At 40.4% G+C, this 15,591-nt stretch overlaps 1 protein-coding gene across 6 annotated transcripts in view; it reads right to left on the minus strand.

The window, feature by feature from the left end:
* Positions 1 to 15,591, minus strand: part of THRB (thyroid hormone receptor beta) — a 505,570-nt gene that overhangs the window by 141,950 nt on the left and 348,029 nt on the right. For all 6 annotated transcript variants that reach the window (XM_077268912.1, XM_077268915.1, XM_077268916.1 and 3 more), the window contains one exon: positions 1,647 to 1,710. In XM_077268912.1, the coding sequence (XP_077125027.1) occupies positions 1,647 to 1,665 (19 nt within the window). In that variant the 5' untranslated portion in view covers positions 1,666 to 1,710. The remainder of the gene's footprint in view (positions 1 to 1,646; positions 1,711 to 15,591) is intronic.

Genomic DNA, 15,591 nt, shown 5'->3' on the forward strand with positions numbered 1-15,591 from the left:
TTTTTCAAAATTAGACGGATTGCCACTGATGGTAAAAAAATGATGTGTGAAAGGGGCCTAATACTGTACCGGCTGCAAGTGGATCAAGCAAGTGGATCAAGCAGCATGTATCACCTGTCAGGTTCCCATCAATTCCTGTTAGGGAGAAAATACTGGTGGTGTGCATGTATTACAGCTATAAGGTGGGCTACGGAACAGCTTACTCAGAAAACAGCAAATCTGTTATATAATGTGCCCCATACTGATACATTTTGTGCAACTAGCACTGAAATTAAAGGATTGCAGAATGTCTCTGTTTTATTCGAATTTAAAGTTTTTTTACACTTTGGCCATAATTTCTGATGCAGAGAATTTGTGGTTGTCTGTGAATACGTTTAGTATTCCCATTAAAATGTTCTTGTAATAAATAATAAAATTAGCTATTCCCACTTTCCATTGCTCCAGTGACACCTCTCTGCTGTTGTTCTGTCTTTGATGGCAGGCTGCAGCATGTGACCGTTGCAGCCCATCACTTGGCTCAGTGTGATTGGCTGCAGCATGTGAACATTGCAGCCAATCACTGGGCTCAGTGTGATTGGCTGCTGAATGTGAACGCTGCAGCCAATCACTTGGCTCAGTGTGATGCCGATGAAGTCAGCACAAGAGCGCTGACCCCAGTACGTGGCTACACCAGTAACTTGTGCCGTAGTTGTGATGTCACTACAGCCTATCATCAAAAAACAGAAGTAACAGCGATGAGGCATCACTGGATCTGAAGTTTTTATTATTGTACTTAGAACAAGCCAAAGGTAATAGAAAGCATGGTCATGGAAATGTGCAATTCATAGGTAGGGCATACTATAGCACACTTTATGATTGTCTGTACCTGCTCACTGATATTTGTGTGAAATATGGTACATTTTTTGTCATGAGAAAATGAATGTCAAAACTCTAACTGCTACAATATAGAAAACAGTAAGTGAAGGGAGCACAAAACATCTACAATGTGGAGCTAAAGAATGAATAGCAGACGACAGGACTTCTTTACCAAATTCATGTCTAAACCTTGAATCAATCAGTGAGTAATTCCTGAACTATTGGCATACACTTATAAAATAATTTGTTAGTCTGAGACTTGTTTTAGGAAAATGTAAGAAAATAGTTAGTAAATAGATTCACCTTAGCATTTTATTGACAAATCTGAAATTCAGTAAATTCAAGAGAAAGGTAAAATTCTTCATTTCCTCATCTATAACAACAGACCGTAATTGAAGCTCTTTTTTTAAGGTAAAATTATAATTTTTTACTTGAAGCTACGGTACTCCTTTATTAATAATAGGAATATTATATTCTCAAAAATAAGACTTGTTCTAACTAGAAAAACGAAGGCACATGTATCCTAGTAATTAATGATACAGTAGCTATGTAGTAGAGTTGAGCAAAAAGATTTACAGGATGTGAGTGAGTCCGGTCATGACTCATGAGCCCGGCCAACCCCCTTCTACATGCCAGAATCCCTTGTGTTTCTTCTTATTAGTGAACCCCTGGACGATGTTGTCCATGCGTCACACCGAAATTATAACGTCATGCTGGACCTTCTATTTAGGGACCTGAGAATCTGTTTTCTCAAGACTGCTATGTAACCATTGGGAAAGCTGTGAACTTACCTGACATGCTGCTAGGCATTATGGATAGGTGGATCTGTGCATTCTTCTAAGCATCACAAGTAACCTGAGGACAGAAAAAAAAAAATAATTCGTAAAAATGTTCTACTGATTGTCGTGCATTTTAACCAAATATAGAAGGGGAAATTCATCATGAGAGGAATATTTTAGATTTGCTTTGCTTGTGGCTGCATTACCGATTTTTGACTCAATGTTTGATAAATTTGGGTCATGGTTGATATAGTAATTCTATCCAGCCTCGGACTGGCCCACAGGAGGACAAGTAAATTCCCTTGGTGGCTCCACTGCCGGAGTGGGCCTCCCAATTTCCCAAGATGTGCAATAATTGGCAAAGTACACTTAATAGAGTGTTTTCAAGTTCTTATGAGGGCCAAATATTTTGATCAAGAAGGGGTTGTCCTAGTAGTGGACAACCCCTTCTTGATCAAAATATTTGACCCCCATAAAATAGTAAAGCCTCCCGTGATACGATGTTCCCACGGTGTCGGCACTCGATCTCCCGGGGCCCCCATGTGGTTGTTGTGACACATGGCGCCAGTGCCCAATTAGCGCTGACGTCACTGTCTCCGTCTTCGGACAAATCAAACATGAAGAGGAAGTCTGGGCTGCAGCTTATCTGTCTTCAATAAAATTAAAAGTCTTTATTAATCTTTAATCCTTAAAAGCGGCTATATGTATGGGTGTGAAAAAATGTGCAAATCACACAAAGGATTGAATTCCAAAACGTGTTTGCTCTATTTGCACATTTTTTCAGACCCATGCCTACTGTTGCGACTTTTAAGGATTGCTAATAAAGACTTCTAATTTTACTGAAGACAATCACACTGGATCTTTTTCATTTTCTCATATGGTTCTTGGACGGCAGCACTGCAGGTCTCCTTAGGTGAGGGCTTCTGTGAAGGTGAGCCGACTTTCCTCTTTTTTGTATATTTAATCAGCATGTACAACTGAGACAGCAGCCACAATTACATCACTTCATCACATCTGCTGTGCGGAGAGTCAGTGCACCGAAGACCAAAGCAAGGAGCGAGGGTGAGTATATGTTGTTTTATTTTTTTCATATGTGTATGAGATGTTTGCATGTGGGGGCTCATACTGTATATATAGAGAGGCTATGTGGGGGCTCATACTGTATACCAGTGGCTATGTAGGGGCTAATGTTGTATACATAGAGGGGCTATATGGGGGCTCATACTATATACAGGTGACTATGTGGGGGCTCATACTGTATATAGCGGGTTATGTGAGGGCTTATGCTATATATAGAGAGGCTATGTGGGGGCTCACACTGTATACAGGTGGCTATGTGGGTACTCATTCTGTATACAGGAGGCTATGTGGGGCTCATACTGTATATACGGCGCTATGTGAGAGCTCATTTTATATATATAGAGGCTATGTGGGGGCTCAAACTGTACAAAATTGGCTGTTTGGGGGCTCATACTGCATATATGAAGCTATGTGGGGACTCATACTGTATACAGGGAGCTATACGAGGGCTCATATCGTATACAGAGATGCTGTATTGGGTCTCATATTGTATATATTAGGGGCTATGTAGGGTTCATAATGTATACAGGTGGCTAGGTTGGGGCTCATACTATATATAAGGGCCTATAGGGGGAATCATACTGTATATAGGACGCTATGTGGGGCTGCTCATACTATATACAGGGGGCTTTGTGAGGGCTCATATTGTATCTAGAGAGGCTATGTAGTTCTCATACTGCATATAGAGAGGCCATGTTTGGGTCTCATCCTGTATATAGAGAGGCTATCTGTGGCTCATACTGATTATAGGAGGCTATGTGGGGGCTCATACTATATATAGAGAGGCTATGTGGTATCTCATTCTGTATACAGAGAGGCTATGTGGGGGCTCATACTGTATATAAGAGGCTATGTGGGAGCTCACACTGTATAAAGGGGGCTATGTGAGGGCTCATAATATATAAAGGGGCTATGTGGGGGTTCATACTGTATAAATGGGGCTATGTGAGGACTCATACTATATATAGAGGGGTTATGTGTGGGCTCATACCTTTATGGAGGGGGCTGTGTGTGGGCTCTTGCGGTATATAATGGGCTGTGAGTTGGCTCATAAGGCATATATGGGGATGTTAGCATACTTAATTCTGCTCAATAATAAGTGATGCAATTAATATTAATATAAAATAATTATAATAATTAATATGTTAATAATAATATTGAGCAGAAATAATTTCAATCAATTGGTTTGGCCCTCTACAACAGTCAAAGTTTCTCATGTGGCCCCTTGGGAAAATTGATTTCCCACCCGTGCATTAGACTATCGGTTAACAGCTTTATAATGTGTATTGGGGCTTTCAGACAAGAAAAATAAGTTGTTAGCTCCACCTACAAAATATATGTGTTGGGGGCATCCCAAGGATACTCTGTCCCAGTTGTACCATGCAGCGCTTTATTTCCCATGAAATTGATGGACACCTTGAAGGAACCTAATGGACCTCATTATATAATATGCCATCACTTGGTTGGGGTCTGACCTATGGCACTCCACCGATTCTAATAATAGATGGTTAATTTTTTCTGTAGAGAGATGCTACCAGCCAATTTGCTATCCTGCAGTCAGTTTCATTCACTTGAATGGAATCACCCTCCAGGTCCCTGTAAAGTGGGAAGTTGAGGCGCCACTAACTCAGGGTGTAAACAGTGAAAGTGACAGTGCTACATCAGTGCTACATTGACTTCATTCTCAGGATTGGTAGTTGTCCCAACCCCCACCGATCATAAGGTGATGACATATTGTAGCAGCACGCCATAACTTTAAAGAATGGTGAAACTCCTTTGACAAAGAAGGTAAATTGCACACAAAAGATAATTCAAAATCAATAGAGGGTTTCAGCGCTTGTAAAGGAACATTTTAGAGGTATCCTGTAATCGATTACCCCCTAAAACTTCAGTGGCGACAAACTGTCCATGTTAGACATAGAACATGGGAACCAGCTTAATCTCTAAAGTGAGTATTTTAAAACTTTCCTTAAATTTGAGTCTTTTTGATTTTTGTTATTTTAGTTGCAGTAGATTTTTACCATTTCAGAGTTACTATTAACACAATGTGCCCCTAGTATTTGATTTTTCTAACTTGATGGATTTAGTAGTATTTTTGAATAGTTTAACCGCAACTGTCAACATTTCACCTCAGAACTGACATCTTACAATTACAGAGCGAAAAGGGAACTTCAAACTTGATTGAGACATTTTCAAGGCAAAAACTATATACAATAGAGTAACTGTAGGGAAAAACACTCCGTCTAACGATTCAAATTGCCTCCTGATTGTCTGCGAGACAAAGTGTATAGACTAAAATGTTGGCTATAAGAATGCACATAAATTATTACGCTTTTACATGCCTTTACATGCATTATTACGATTTTCTGAAGGATAAAAGGGCTTAAAAATGTAAAGGGGATTTCTGATATTAAATCAAATTTAAGGTCAGATACCTAGTATATATAAACAAAAATCCTTTTATTTAAGATATAGTTAGGTCCAGAAATATTTAGACAGTGACACAACTTTTGGCAATTTACCTGTTTACTAAAACATATTCAAGATACAGTTATATAGTCAATATGGGCTTGAAGTGCAGATGATCTGCTTTCATTTGAGGGTATTCACATCTTAATAAGAGAAAAGGTTTAGGAATTACAGCCCGTCAATATGTGGTTGTCTCTTTTTTTAGGAAACCAAAGTAATTGGACAATTATCTCAAAAGCTCTTTAATGGGCTGCATGGGCTATTTCCTTGCTAATTCATCATCAATTAAGTAGCTAAAAGGTCTGGAGCTGATTCTCTGTGTGACATTTGCATTTGGAAGCTGGTGCTGTGAACCCACAACCTGCTGTCAATGGAGCTTTCAATGGAAGAGAAACAGACCATCAAAAGGCTGAAAAATAAGAAATCCATCAAAAAGATAGCACAAATGTTAGAAGTGGCCAAATCAACAGTTTGGTACATTCTGGAAAAAAAAGAGTGCACTGGTGAGATTCAGAACTCAAAAAAGCCTGGATATCCATGGAAGACAGCAGTGGTGGTGAAGAAAAAGCCCTTCCCAGCATTTACCCAAGTGAAGAATACTCTCCAGGAAGTAGGTGTTTCAGTATCTAAGTCTACCATAAAGAGAAGACTTCATGAGAGCAAACACAGAGGTTTCACCACAAGGTGCAAATCATAAATCAGCCTTAAAAATAGAAAGGCAAGATTACACTTTACCAAAAATTATCCAAAGAAGCCAATCCAGTTCTGGAAAAGCATTGTTTGGACAGATGAAACAAGAACAACTTATACCAGAATGATGGGTAGAAGACACTATGGAAAAAGCTTGGAACAGTTCATGATTCAAAGTATAGCACATCCTCTGTAAAACATGGCGGAGGCAGTGTGATGGCATGGGCACGAATGGCCTCCAATGGCACTGGGTCACTAATGTTTATTGATAATGTGATTGATGAGAGCAGCAGCTGATGAATTCTGAAGTGTACAGGGTGATACTTTCTGCTCAGAATCAAACAAATGCAGTAAGGTTATTTTTAAGGCGCTTTACATTATAGATGGACAATGACCCAAAATATACTGCAAAAGCAACACAGGAGTTTTTTAAGTCAACAAAGTGGAATATATTGCCATGACCGAGTGAATCACAAGATCTCAACCCCATCGAGCATGTAGTTCCCATTCTTAAGGCAAAACTGAAGGCAGACAGACACACAAACAAGCAGCAACTGAAGTCAGTGGCAGTAAAGACCTGGCAAAGTATCACGAAGGAGGAAACCCAGAGTTTGGTGACATCCATGGCTTGCAGACTTCAGACAGTCATTGGCAGAAAAGGATTCTCTACCAAGTATTAAAAATGAACATTTTAAGGGAAAGTTAATTCGCCAATTACTTTTGAGCCCCTGAAATGAGGAGGCTTTGTGAAAAAATGGTTACAACTCCAAAACGTTTCACAATATACTTTTGTTCAACCCCTTTAATTAAACCTGAAAGCTACAAGTCAATTGGATCTCAGTTATTTCATTTTAAATCCAAATGGCGTGCAAAGCCCAAATCATGTAGATTCTATCAAACATTTCTGGACCTACCTGTACATGGCTGCCATGAAGCTGTGGGGACTATAAAATACTCCTACTATGGCCAGTGAAACCAGCAAATGGTCAAGTAATACTTCCTCCAGATCGACACGTGGTCCTGGCAACTGCTGCTCTTGTCTCTGGCCAAAAGAGGCCGTCTCGAATAACAATCCATTTTTGATGTCCAATCACCCAATAATATATATAAAAATGGGTTGGCCAAAGCAAACAACCCCCTTCCCTTTCAGCATTGGAAAGCTAAAGGAAAAAAGACTGGCGTTTTGAATTCCAGTCTTGATGCAGACTCCATCTGAATAAGTTGCGCCTAAGACATGTGCTTTCATCTGCTGTGCGCAAATGTACAGAAATGTACTCTATTCAGTTCTGCTATATTTTCTGACACTTTTGTGGTATCTAATATATAAAGCTGAATGTGTGTATGTGTGTGTGTGTGTGTATGTATGTGTGTATGTCCGGGATTGGCATCTGCACCGTCGCAGCTACAGCCACAAAATTTTGCACAGTCACACGTCTGGACCCCGAGAGCGTCATAGGCTATGTTGTGAGGTGAAATTTTAACCCCGCGCTTTCCAATTCACCAAACAATTTTGCCCCTATCTACATAATGGGGAAAAAATGAAAGGAAACGTGTTGGAGGCAAATTAACAGCTGCCAGATGTGAACAAGGGGGACTTAAAGAATGAGAGCGATGGCGCCAAAGAGTATATAATGTACAGTTGCTAAGGTGGGGCCCCGACATGGGATAATCACCACACCACCACGGGGATATGAACACACACACAAAATGCGCCACACACTACCACGTGCTCGAACACATATACCACCCTCAGCGCACATTTCACCACACATACACCAACCTCGCCACATAAAAGTCGAAACACAAAAGTCGCCGCTCAAAACTCGCCACGCGCAAAACTCTCCACATGCAAAACTCGCCACACGTGCAAAACTCACCTCATGGAAAACTCGCCACACGCAAAACTTGCACACGTGGAAAAATTGCCACATGCACAAAAGTTGCAACACATGCAAAAGCTGCCTCACACAAAACTTGCACATACTCAAAAGGCACCACACATAAAACTCGCCACGCGCAAAACTCGCCATGCGCAAAACTTGCTGCACACAACTTGCTACACTAACCTGTCACATGCAACTCGACACACAAAAAGTTGCTACACGCATGTCGCCACACAAAACTCATCTCACAAAAGTCGCTACATGCATGTCGCCACACGCAACTCAACACACACAACTTGACACACGAAACTCGCCCTAAAACACACACAAGTCTGGTATTATCCTTCAAAAATAAAAATCTGATTAATAAGCAGACAAACTACAAGAGCAACAAATGTACCATATAGGAATCCGGCAGCTGTCAGTCACATGACCAGTCTATTATGTGTATGTGTGAGCTAATATATACTGCCAGGGGGTGGGCTTACTATTGGCTGGGGATTTATCAGGCTGCCAATTTAGCTTACAAATACTGAGGTAAAAATACTGACCAAATAACGTGTGAATGAGGTCTAATACAGGAGGAGATGACATACAGATATATACTATATGCAGGAGGAGATGACACACAGGTATATACTATTTACAGGGGAGATGACACACAGGTATATACTATATACAGGAGGAGATGACACACAGATATATACTATATACAGGAGAGATGACACACAGGTATATACTATATAGAGGAGGAGATGACATACAAGTACATACTACATACAGGAGGAGATGACATACAGGTATATACTATATACAGGAGGAGATGACACACAGGTATATACTATATACAGGAGCAGATTACCTACAGGTATATAGTATATACAGGAGGAGATGACATACAGGTATATGCTATGTATAGGAGGAGATGACATACAGGTATATACTATATACAGGAGGAGATGACACACAGATATATAGTATATATAGGTGAGATGACACAGGTATATACTATATACAGGAGGAGATTACATACAGGTATATACTATATATAGGAGATGACATACAGGTATATACTATATACAGGGGAGATGACACACAGCAGGTATATACTATATACAGGGGAGATGACATACAGGTATATACTATATACAGGAGATGACATACAGGTGTATACTATATATAAGGGAGATGACAAACATGTATATACTGAGGTGAAAATGAGAGGTGTGAGGTGAAAATGAAAAGGTGTGAGTGCAAAATGAGAGGAGTGAGGGAAAATAGTGGAGTGATCGGAAAATGACAGATGTGAGGTCGAAATGACAAGTGTTAGGGGGGAATGAGAGGAGTGAGGGGGAAAATAAGAGGAGTGAGGGGGAAAATGAGAGGTGTGAGGGAGAAAATGAGAGATGTGAGGGGAAAATGAAAGATGTGATGGGGAAAATGAGAGGCGTGATGGGAAAATAAGAGAAGTGAGGTGCTATAACTAACCACAGATATTTACTATGCCCAGGCAACGCCGGGCTCTTCAGCTAGTAAATTATAATGAACTTATTGGGTCGTTCAAGGCCATGCGCAACCGGCTAATCTCTCCTTACCTTTAAAACGGTTGGTGGAGCTTGTGTAAAAATGAGAAAAGTTGCAACATTTTTGCACAAAGATGAGTTGAGCAAAAACTTTTATGCATTTTTAACAGTTCTACATCAGTTTTCCTATTCAAATTGATGAATAGGGCCATCACAGTTAGGCAGGAAGTGAGAGACACATAGGGCAAAATATTAGGCAATGATACATACGTTCAGACTTATGATGTGTTTCAGGTAAATGTACGTGAAATCATGCATAATATACCCTGTGTGCAGAATTATTAGGCAAGTTGTATTTTGATCACATGATACTTTTTATACATATTGTCCTACTCCAAGCTGTTCAGGCTTGAGAGCCAACTACCAATTAAGTAAATCAGATGATGTGCATCTCTTTAATGAGGAGGGGTGTTGTCTAATGACAACAAAACCCTATATAAGGTGTGCTTAATTATTAGGCAACTTCCTTTCCTTTGGCAAAATGGGTCAGAAGAGAGATTTGACGGGCTCTGAAAAGTCCAAAATTGTGAGATGTCTTGCAGAGGGATGCAGCAGTCTTGAAACTTTTGAAGCGTGATCACCGACAATCAAGCGTTTCGTGGCAAATAGCAAACAGGGTCACAAGAAACGTGTTGGGCAAAAAAGGCGCAAAATAACTGCCCATGAATTGAGGAAAATCTAGTGTGAAGCTGCCAAGATGCCATTTGCCACCAGTTTTGCCATATTTAGGAGCTGCAACGTTACTGGAGTAACAAAAAGCACAAGGTGTGCGATACTCAGGGACATGGCCAACGTAAGGAAGGCTGAAAAACGACCACCTTTGAACAAGAAACATAAGATAAAACGCCAAGACTGGGCCAAGAAATATCTTAAGACTGACTTTTCAAAGGTTTTATGGACTGAAGAAATGAGAGTTACTCTTGATGGGCCAGAGGCTACATCAGTAAAGAGCAGAGAGCTCCACTCCGACTCAGACGCCAGCAAGGTGGAGGTGGGGTACTGGTATGGGCTGGTATCATCAAAGATGAACTTGTGGGACCTTGGGTTGAGGATGGAGTGAAGCTCAACTCCCAGACCTACTGCCAGTTTCTGGAAGACAACTTCTTCAAGCAGTGGTACAGGAAGAAGTCGGTGTCATTCAAGAAAAACATGATTTTCATGCAGGACAATGCTCCATCACATGCCTCCAACAACTCCACAGCGCGGCTGGCCAGTAAAGGTCTCAAAGAAGGAAAAATAATGACATGGCCCCCTTGTTCACCTGAACTGAAGCCCATAGAGAACCTGTGGTCCCATAAAATGTGAGATCAACAGAGAGGAAAAACATTACACCTCTCGGAACAGTGTCTGGGAGGCTGTGGTGGCTGCTGCACGCAATGTTGATCATAAACAGATCAAGCAACTGACAGAATCTATGGATGGAAGGCTGTTGAGTGTCATCATAAAGAAAGGTGGCTATATTGGTCACTAATTTTGGGGGGGGGGTTGCATGTCAGAAATGTTTATTTCTAAATTTTGGGCAGTTATATTGGTTTACCTGGTGAAAATAAACAAGTGAGATGGGAATATATTTGGTTTTATTAAGTTGCCTAATAATTCGGCACAGTAATAGTTACCTGCAGAAACAGATATCCTCCTAAGATAGCCAAATCTAAAAAAAACCCACTAAAACTTCCAAAAATATTAAGCTTTGATATTTATGAGTTTTGGGTTGATTGAGAACATAGTTGTTGATCAATAATAAAAATAATCCTCTAAAATACATCTTGCCTAATAATTCTGCACACAGTGTAGTTCTGCAATACAGACATATTACAGATGATATTTGCATTTGTTGGTTACCAATATATAAACAATATGCAGGGGCGTACTCTCCATGGCAGCAGACATAAGGACTGCTATGGCACCCATGAGTCAGGAGGCCTAGGGTCACAGGATCGAGCCTCAGTTCCCATGCTGCGCAGATTGGAGCAAGGTGCTGGGGGAACGCGGGTAGGTGAGTAGTGTTTATTAATTTTTTTATTTCTAAATTTCAGTACTTATTGGGGCATCAAACTGAGAGGGGGCCATTATACTGAACTGTGGACCATCATACCGACTGTGGAGATTGTGGGAGCCATCATGCAGAGTTCAAGACTGTGGGGTCATCACACTGAGAGGAGGACTCTGGCAGCGATCATACTGTGTAGGGAATCATACTGAATTGGGGCCATCATACTGAGTTGGGGTCTGTGCTGGATATCATACTGGGTGGGGGGCATTATACTGAGTCAGGGAATGTGGAGGAACCATAGGGACATCATACTGGGTGTGGAGAACATTTGGAGCTGCATGCTACGGAGATTATTATACTGTGTTGGGGGTCACTGTGGCAATATCATACTGTGTTAGGGAACTGTGGGGTCATCAAACTTTGCTAGAGGAACTGATGAGCCATTGTAACTGTGGTGTGAAATTGTCGCGGGAATTGACATTGATTGTGTGTGGGGGGGGGGATTTTTGAGATCATCATTTTCTATCATGGGGTATCGTAGTAGGTGAGAACACTAAGGAACTTCAATAGGGGCATAATTGTTGTGTATGTGTCACAATACATGTCCCTCTCCGTTTTTAAAACTTGTAAGGTATGACCCTGCCTACTTCGCTAAATATTTTTTTGAGTATGAGGAAGGTGGGCTCATTTAGATCTTTTGCTATGGGGCCCTGTAATTTCTATGTCCGTTACCTGATAGTATGTAATCAGTATTTCTAAACACGCCATAGGGGTGTGTGACCTGTGCGGCTACACTGGATGAATCATCCCCCTGCCTAAATAAAGTGTCCACATGTTACCGTTGCAGCCCGTGCCCCTCAGCAACATAATCTCAATCCCGTACTATGGTAGGAACACATTTCCTCTCCACAGCCTGCCTTGGCATACAAAACATTACCCACTGTTATTGCCAGAGGCAGGCGGAGAGAAAATGGGGGCAGAGCATTTGCCCAAATCACAAAGTCAATTTAGACAAGGAAACTTCGCTTTATCTCCAATTCCGCAGTCTTTCTCGCTCTTATGATTACTGACTAGTGACTTCTTTAGGTGATTTTCCGCAGTTTTCTTGGGAAGGGGCAGGACATGAAGGCCCCTGCTGTGTGCTAATATATGTTTGTAAAATATATATTCGCATTATATGTGTGTACGTTATACAGCTTTATTGCATATGAGTACTGTATTTAAAGGGGTTTTCCCACAAACAAAAGTTAATTTTTATCAATAGATCTTGGAATAATAATCATTTTAATGAATGGATGTGTTTAAATAAATTGTTCCTGTGCTGTGATAATCTTATAAATGTGTCCCTGCTGTGTAATGGTTGTGTCTGATCGTGCAGGAACATGGTCTGATCATACCACATCTCCTGGGCAGGGGAGGCCAAAAAAGAGAGAATACAGACATTACAGCACAGGATCATACATGATTCTTTCTTTGAAGTAAAACATTGTTTAAAAATAGGCAGAGAAATGTTTTATCTCACAAAAAGAATAAGCTGTGATCCCATGTTGTATTGTCTGTATACTCCTCAGGAGATGTGGTATGATCAGACCATGTTCCTGCATGGTCAGACACAGCCATTACACAGTACACAGCAGGGGCACATTTATAAGATTATCTCAGCACAGGAACATTTTATTTAAACACATCCAATTGTGGAAATTATTATTATTCCAAGATCTATTGATTATAATGTACTTTTATTTGTGGGAAAACTCCTTTACGGTACCTTCACACTAAGCGACGCTGCAGCGATATCGACAACGATGCCGATCGCTGCAGCGTCGCTGTGTGGTCGCTGGAGAGCTGTCACACAGACAGCTCTCCAGCGACCAACGATGCCGAAGTCCCCGGGTAACCAGGGTAAACATCGGGTTACTAAGCGCAGGGCCGCGCTTAGTAACCCGATGTTTACCCTGGTTACCAGTGTAAACGTAAAAAAAAACAAACAGTACATACTTACATTCCAGTGTCCGTAACGTCCCCCAGCGTCTGCTTCCTGCACTGACTGTGACTGCCGGCCGTAAGGCACAGCACAGCGGTGACGTCACCGCTGTGCTCTGCTTTTACTTTACGGCCGGCGCTCACAGTCAGTGCGGGAAGCGGACGGTGAGGGACGTGTGACAGACAGCAGCAGGTGAGTATGTACTGTTTGTTTTTTTACATTTACAATGGTAACCAGGGTAAATATCGGGTTACTAAGCGCGGCCCTGCACTTAGTAACCTGATATTTACCCAGGTTACCATTGTAAAACATCGCTGGCATCGTTGCTTTGGCTGTCAAACACGACGATACACGCCGATCTGACAACCAAATAAAGTTCTGAACTTTCAGCAACGACCAGATATCACAGCAGGATCCTGATCGCTGCTGCGTGTCAAACACAACGATATCGCTATCCTGGACGCTGCAACGTCACGGATCGCTATCGTTATCGTTGCAAAGTCGTGTAGTGTGAAGGTACCTTTAATGGTTATACGTTGTTGATGTGTGTACAGTATTTATCGGCATTATATGTGTGTCACTGTCCATTATGTGCATTATGTGTGTATATGAAGTAATTATTTATGCATAGAGTGTATGACAGTAGTATTTATATATAAGGCATATACCTGATTTACGTATGTAAACAACAATAGTATTATTAATGTCTTATTATGTTTATAATAATTGTATGTTTCTCATTTCCATTCCTTCCTTTCTCTCTATGTATATATATTGTAATTTTTATAATAAATAATGTAATGTCCTCAGTGCTGCCTGCCTATCTGACATCCTGGCTTATACAGCATGTGATTCCTATGCTCATGGAAAAGAAGCAGAAAAGATATATACAAACTGCTCCACCTAGTGGCAATATCGAACATTTCTCACTGATTGTTCTAAATATGAAATTGAATTATTTTACCATTAAAATATCTATTGGACTGCACATTACCCACCGCAATCTGAAAAAAAATCAGTTCAACATCTTATCTAGAATAGACTGCTTCACATTTATGACTTTATTTCATGTAAAAATAGATTAATAAAACACCCCCTGAATATTCTATATTTACATGCGGAAAATGCTTTGATAAATTAAACCTAACCCCTTTATGACTCTTTTTCTTTCATCTTTGTGCTTTTATTTTCTTCTCTCTTTTTCCCCCAAGAGCATTAACTGTTATTTTTTCATTAGCATAGCCATATGAGTAGATATATTTTGGCAGGACAAGTTGTAGTTTTGAAGGACACCATTTTGCCATACAATGTTCTGTAAAATGTGAATAAATGAGTTATTTTTACAGCAATCATTGTGTGGTAAAAATGACCTGGCAATATGGTTCCTGGTCGGTGTAATTATGATGCTACTGCAATTGTCTTGCTTTTTAAAAAAATTATTTTAGAGTTAAAAAAAAATTCTCCATTTAAAAAAAAAAAAAATTGCTGGAGCTGCATAAGGGCTTGTTTTTTGCACCTTGAGCTGATGCTTTAATGGGTCAGCAGGTCTTTATGTAATCTGAGAACACAATGAAGTAAGGGTTAAGACACTGATTTCAGTGATGTGTCACTAACTGGCTGTGTGCTGCTGTTTCAATATTATCAGTGCTTTATCAGCAGGACATTATCACAGGGGGACTAGCTGTCCCCATGCCTCCTAGTCCACCATGCCCCCAGCACAGATTAGCAGTTTACTGTCAATACAATGTACATAGAAAGCTGACAATCAGTGGTGTGGCAGGGGTAGCTTTCTGAGCACTGCTACAGTACATCTACAGGAGAGAAAACTCATATTGCTGCACAATTGCTGCACCCAGTACACCAAGTGATACTTTGCTGGAATCAGGGTCTCTTTCTCTACATTATGCTGCTCCCAGATGAGGTAGCAAAAATCTTGTAGCAAATTCCCTTTAAGTGAAACCATTTTGGGGTGCATATGAAGCTTGATATCGTTTTATTGCATTTTTGTGGAAAATTCAGTAACTGAAAAATAGCAATTTAATTTTTCTTCTTTTGGGTGATTAAGTTAAGGTTTAAATATTTTTCTCTTATTTTTCCCTAATTTTTTTTTTACTGCAGTTTGTTTCACCTTCATTTTAAAGAAATTCTTTTTTCTGCTCAGCACTGTTTGGGGATTGCACCATTATTTATATGGTAATGATACTGATGTTATACCTGACTATATTCAGATACTCTCATTGATGTACTGCTAATTCCTTCAGTGGACTTTGTGGCG

The sequence above is a fragment of the Ranitomeya variabilis genome, chromosome 6, assembly GCF_051348905.1.
Source record: "Ranitomeya variabilis isolate aRanVar5 chromosome 6, aRanVar5.hap1, whole genome shotgun sequence".
NCBI lineage: Eukaryota > Metazoa > Chordata > Amphibia > Anura > Dendrobatidae > Ranitomeya > Ranitomeya variabilis.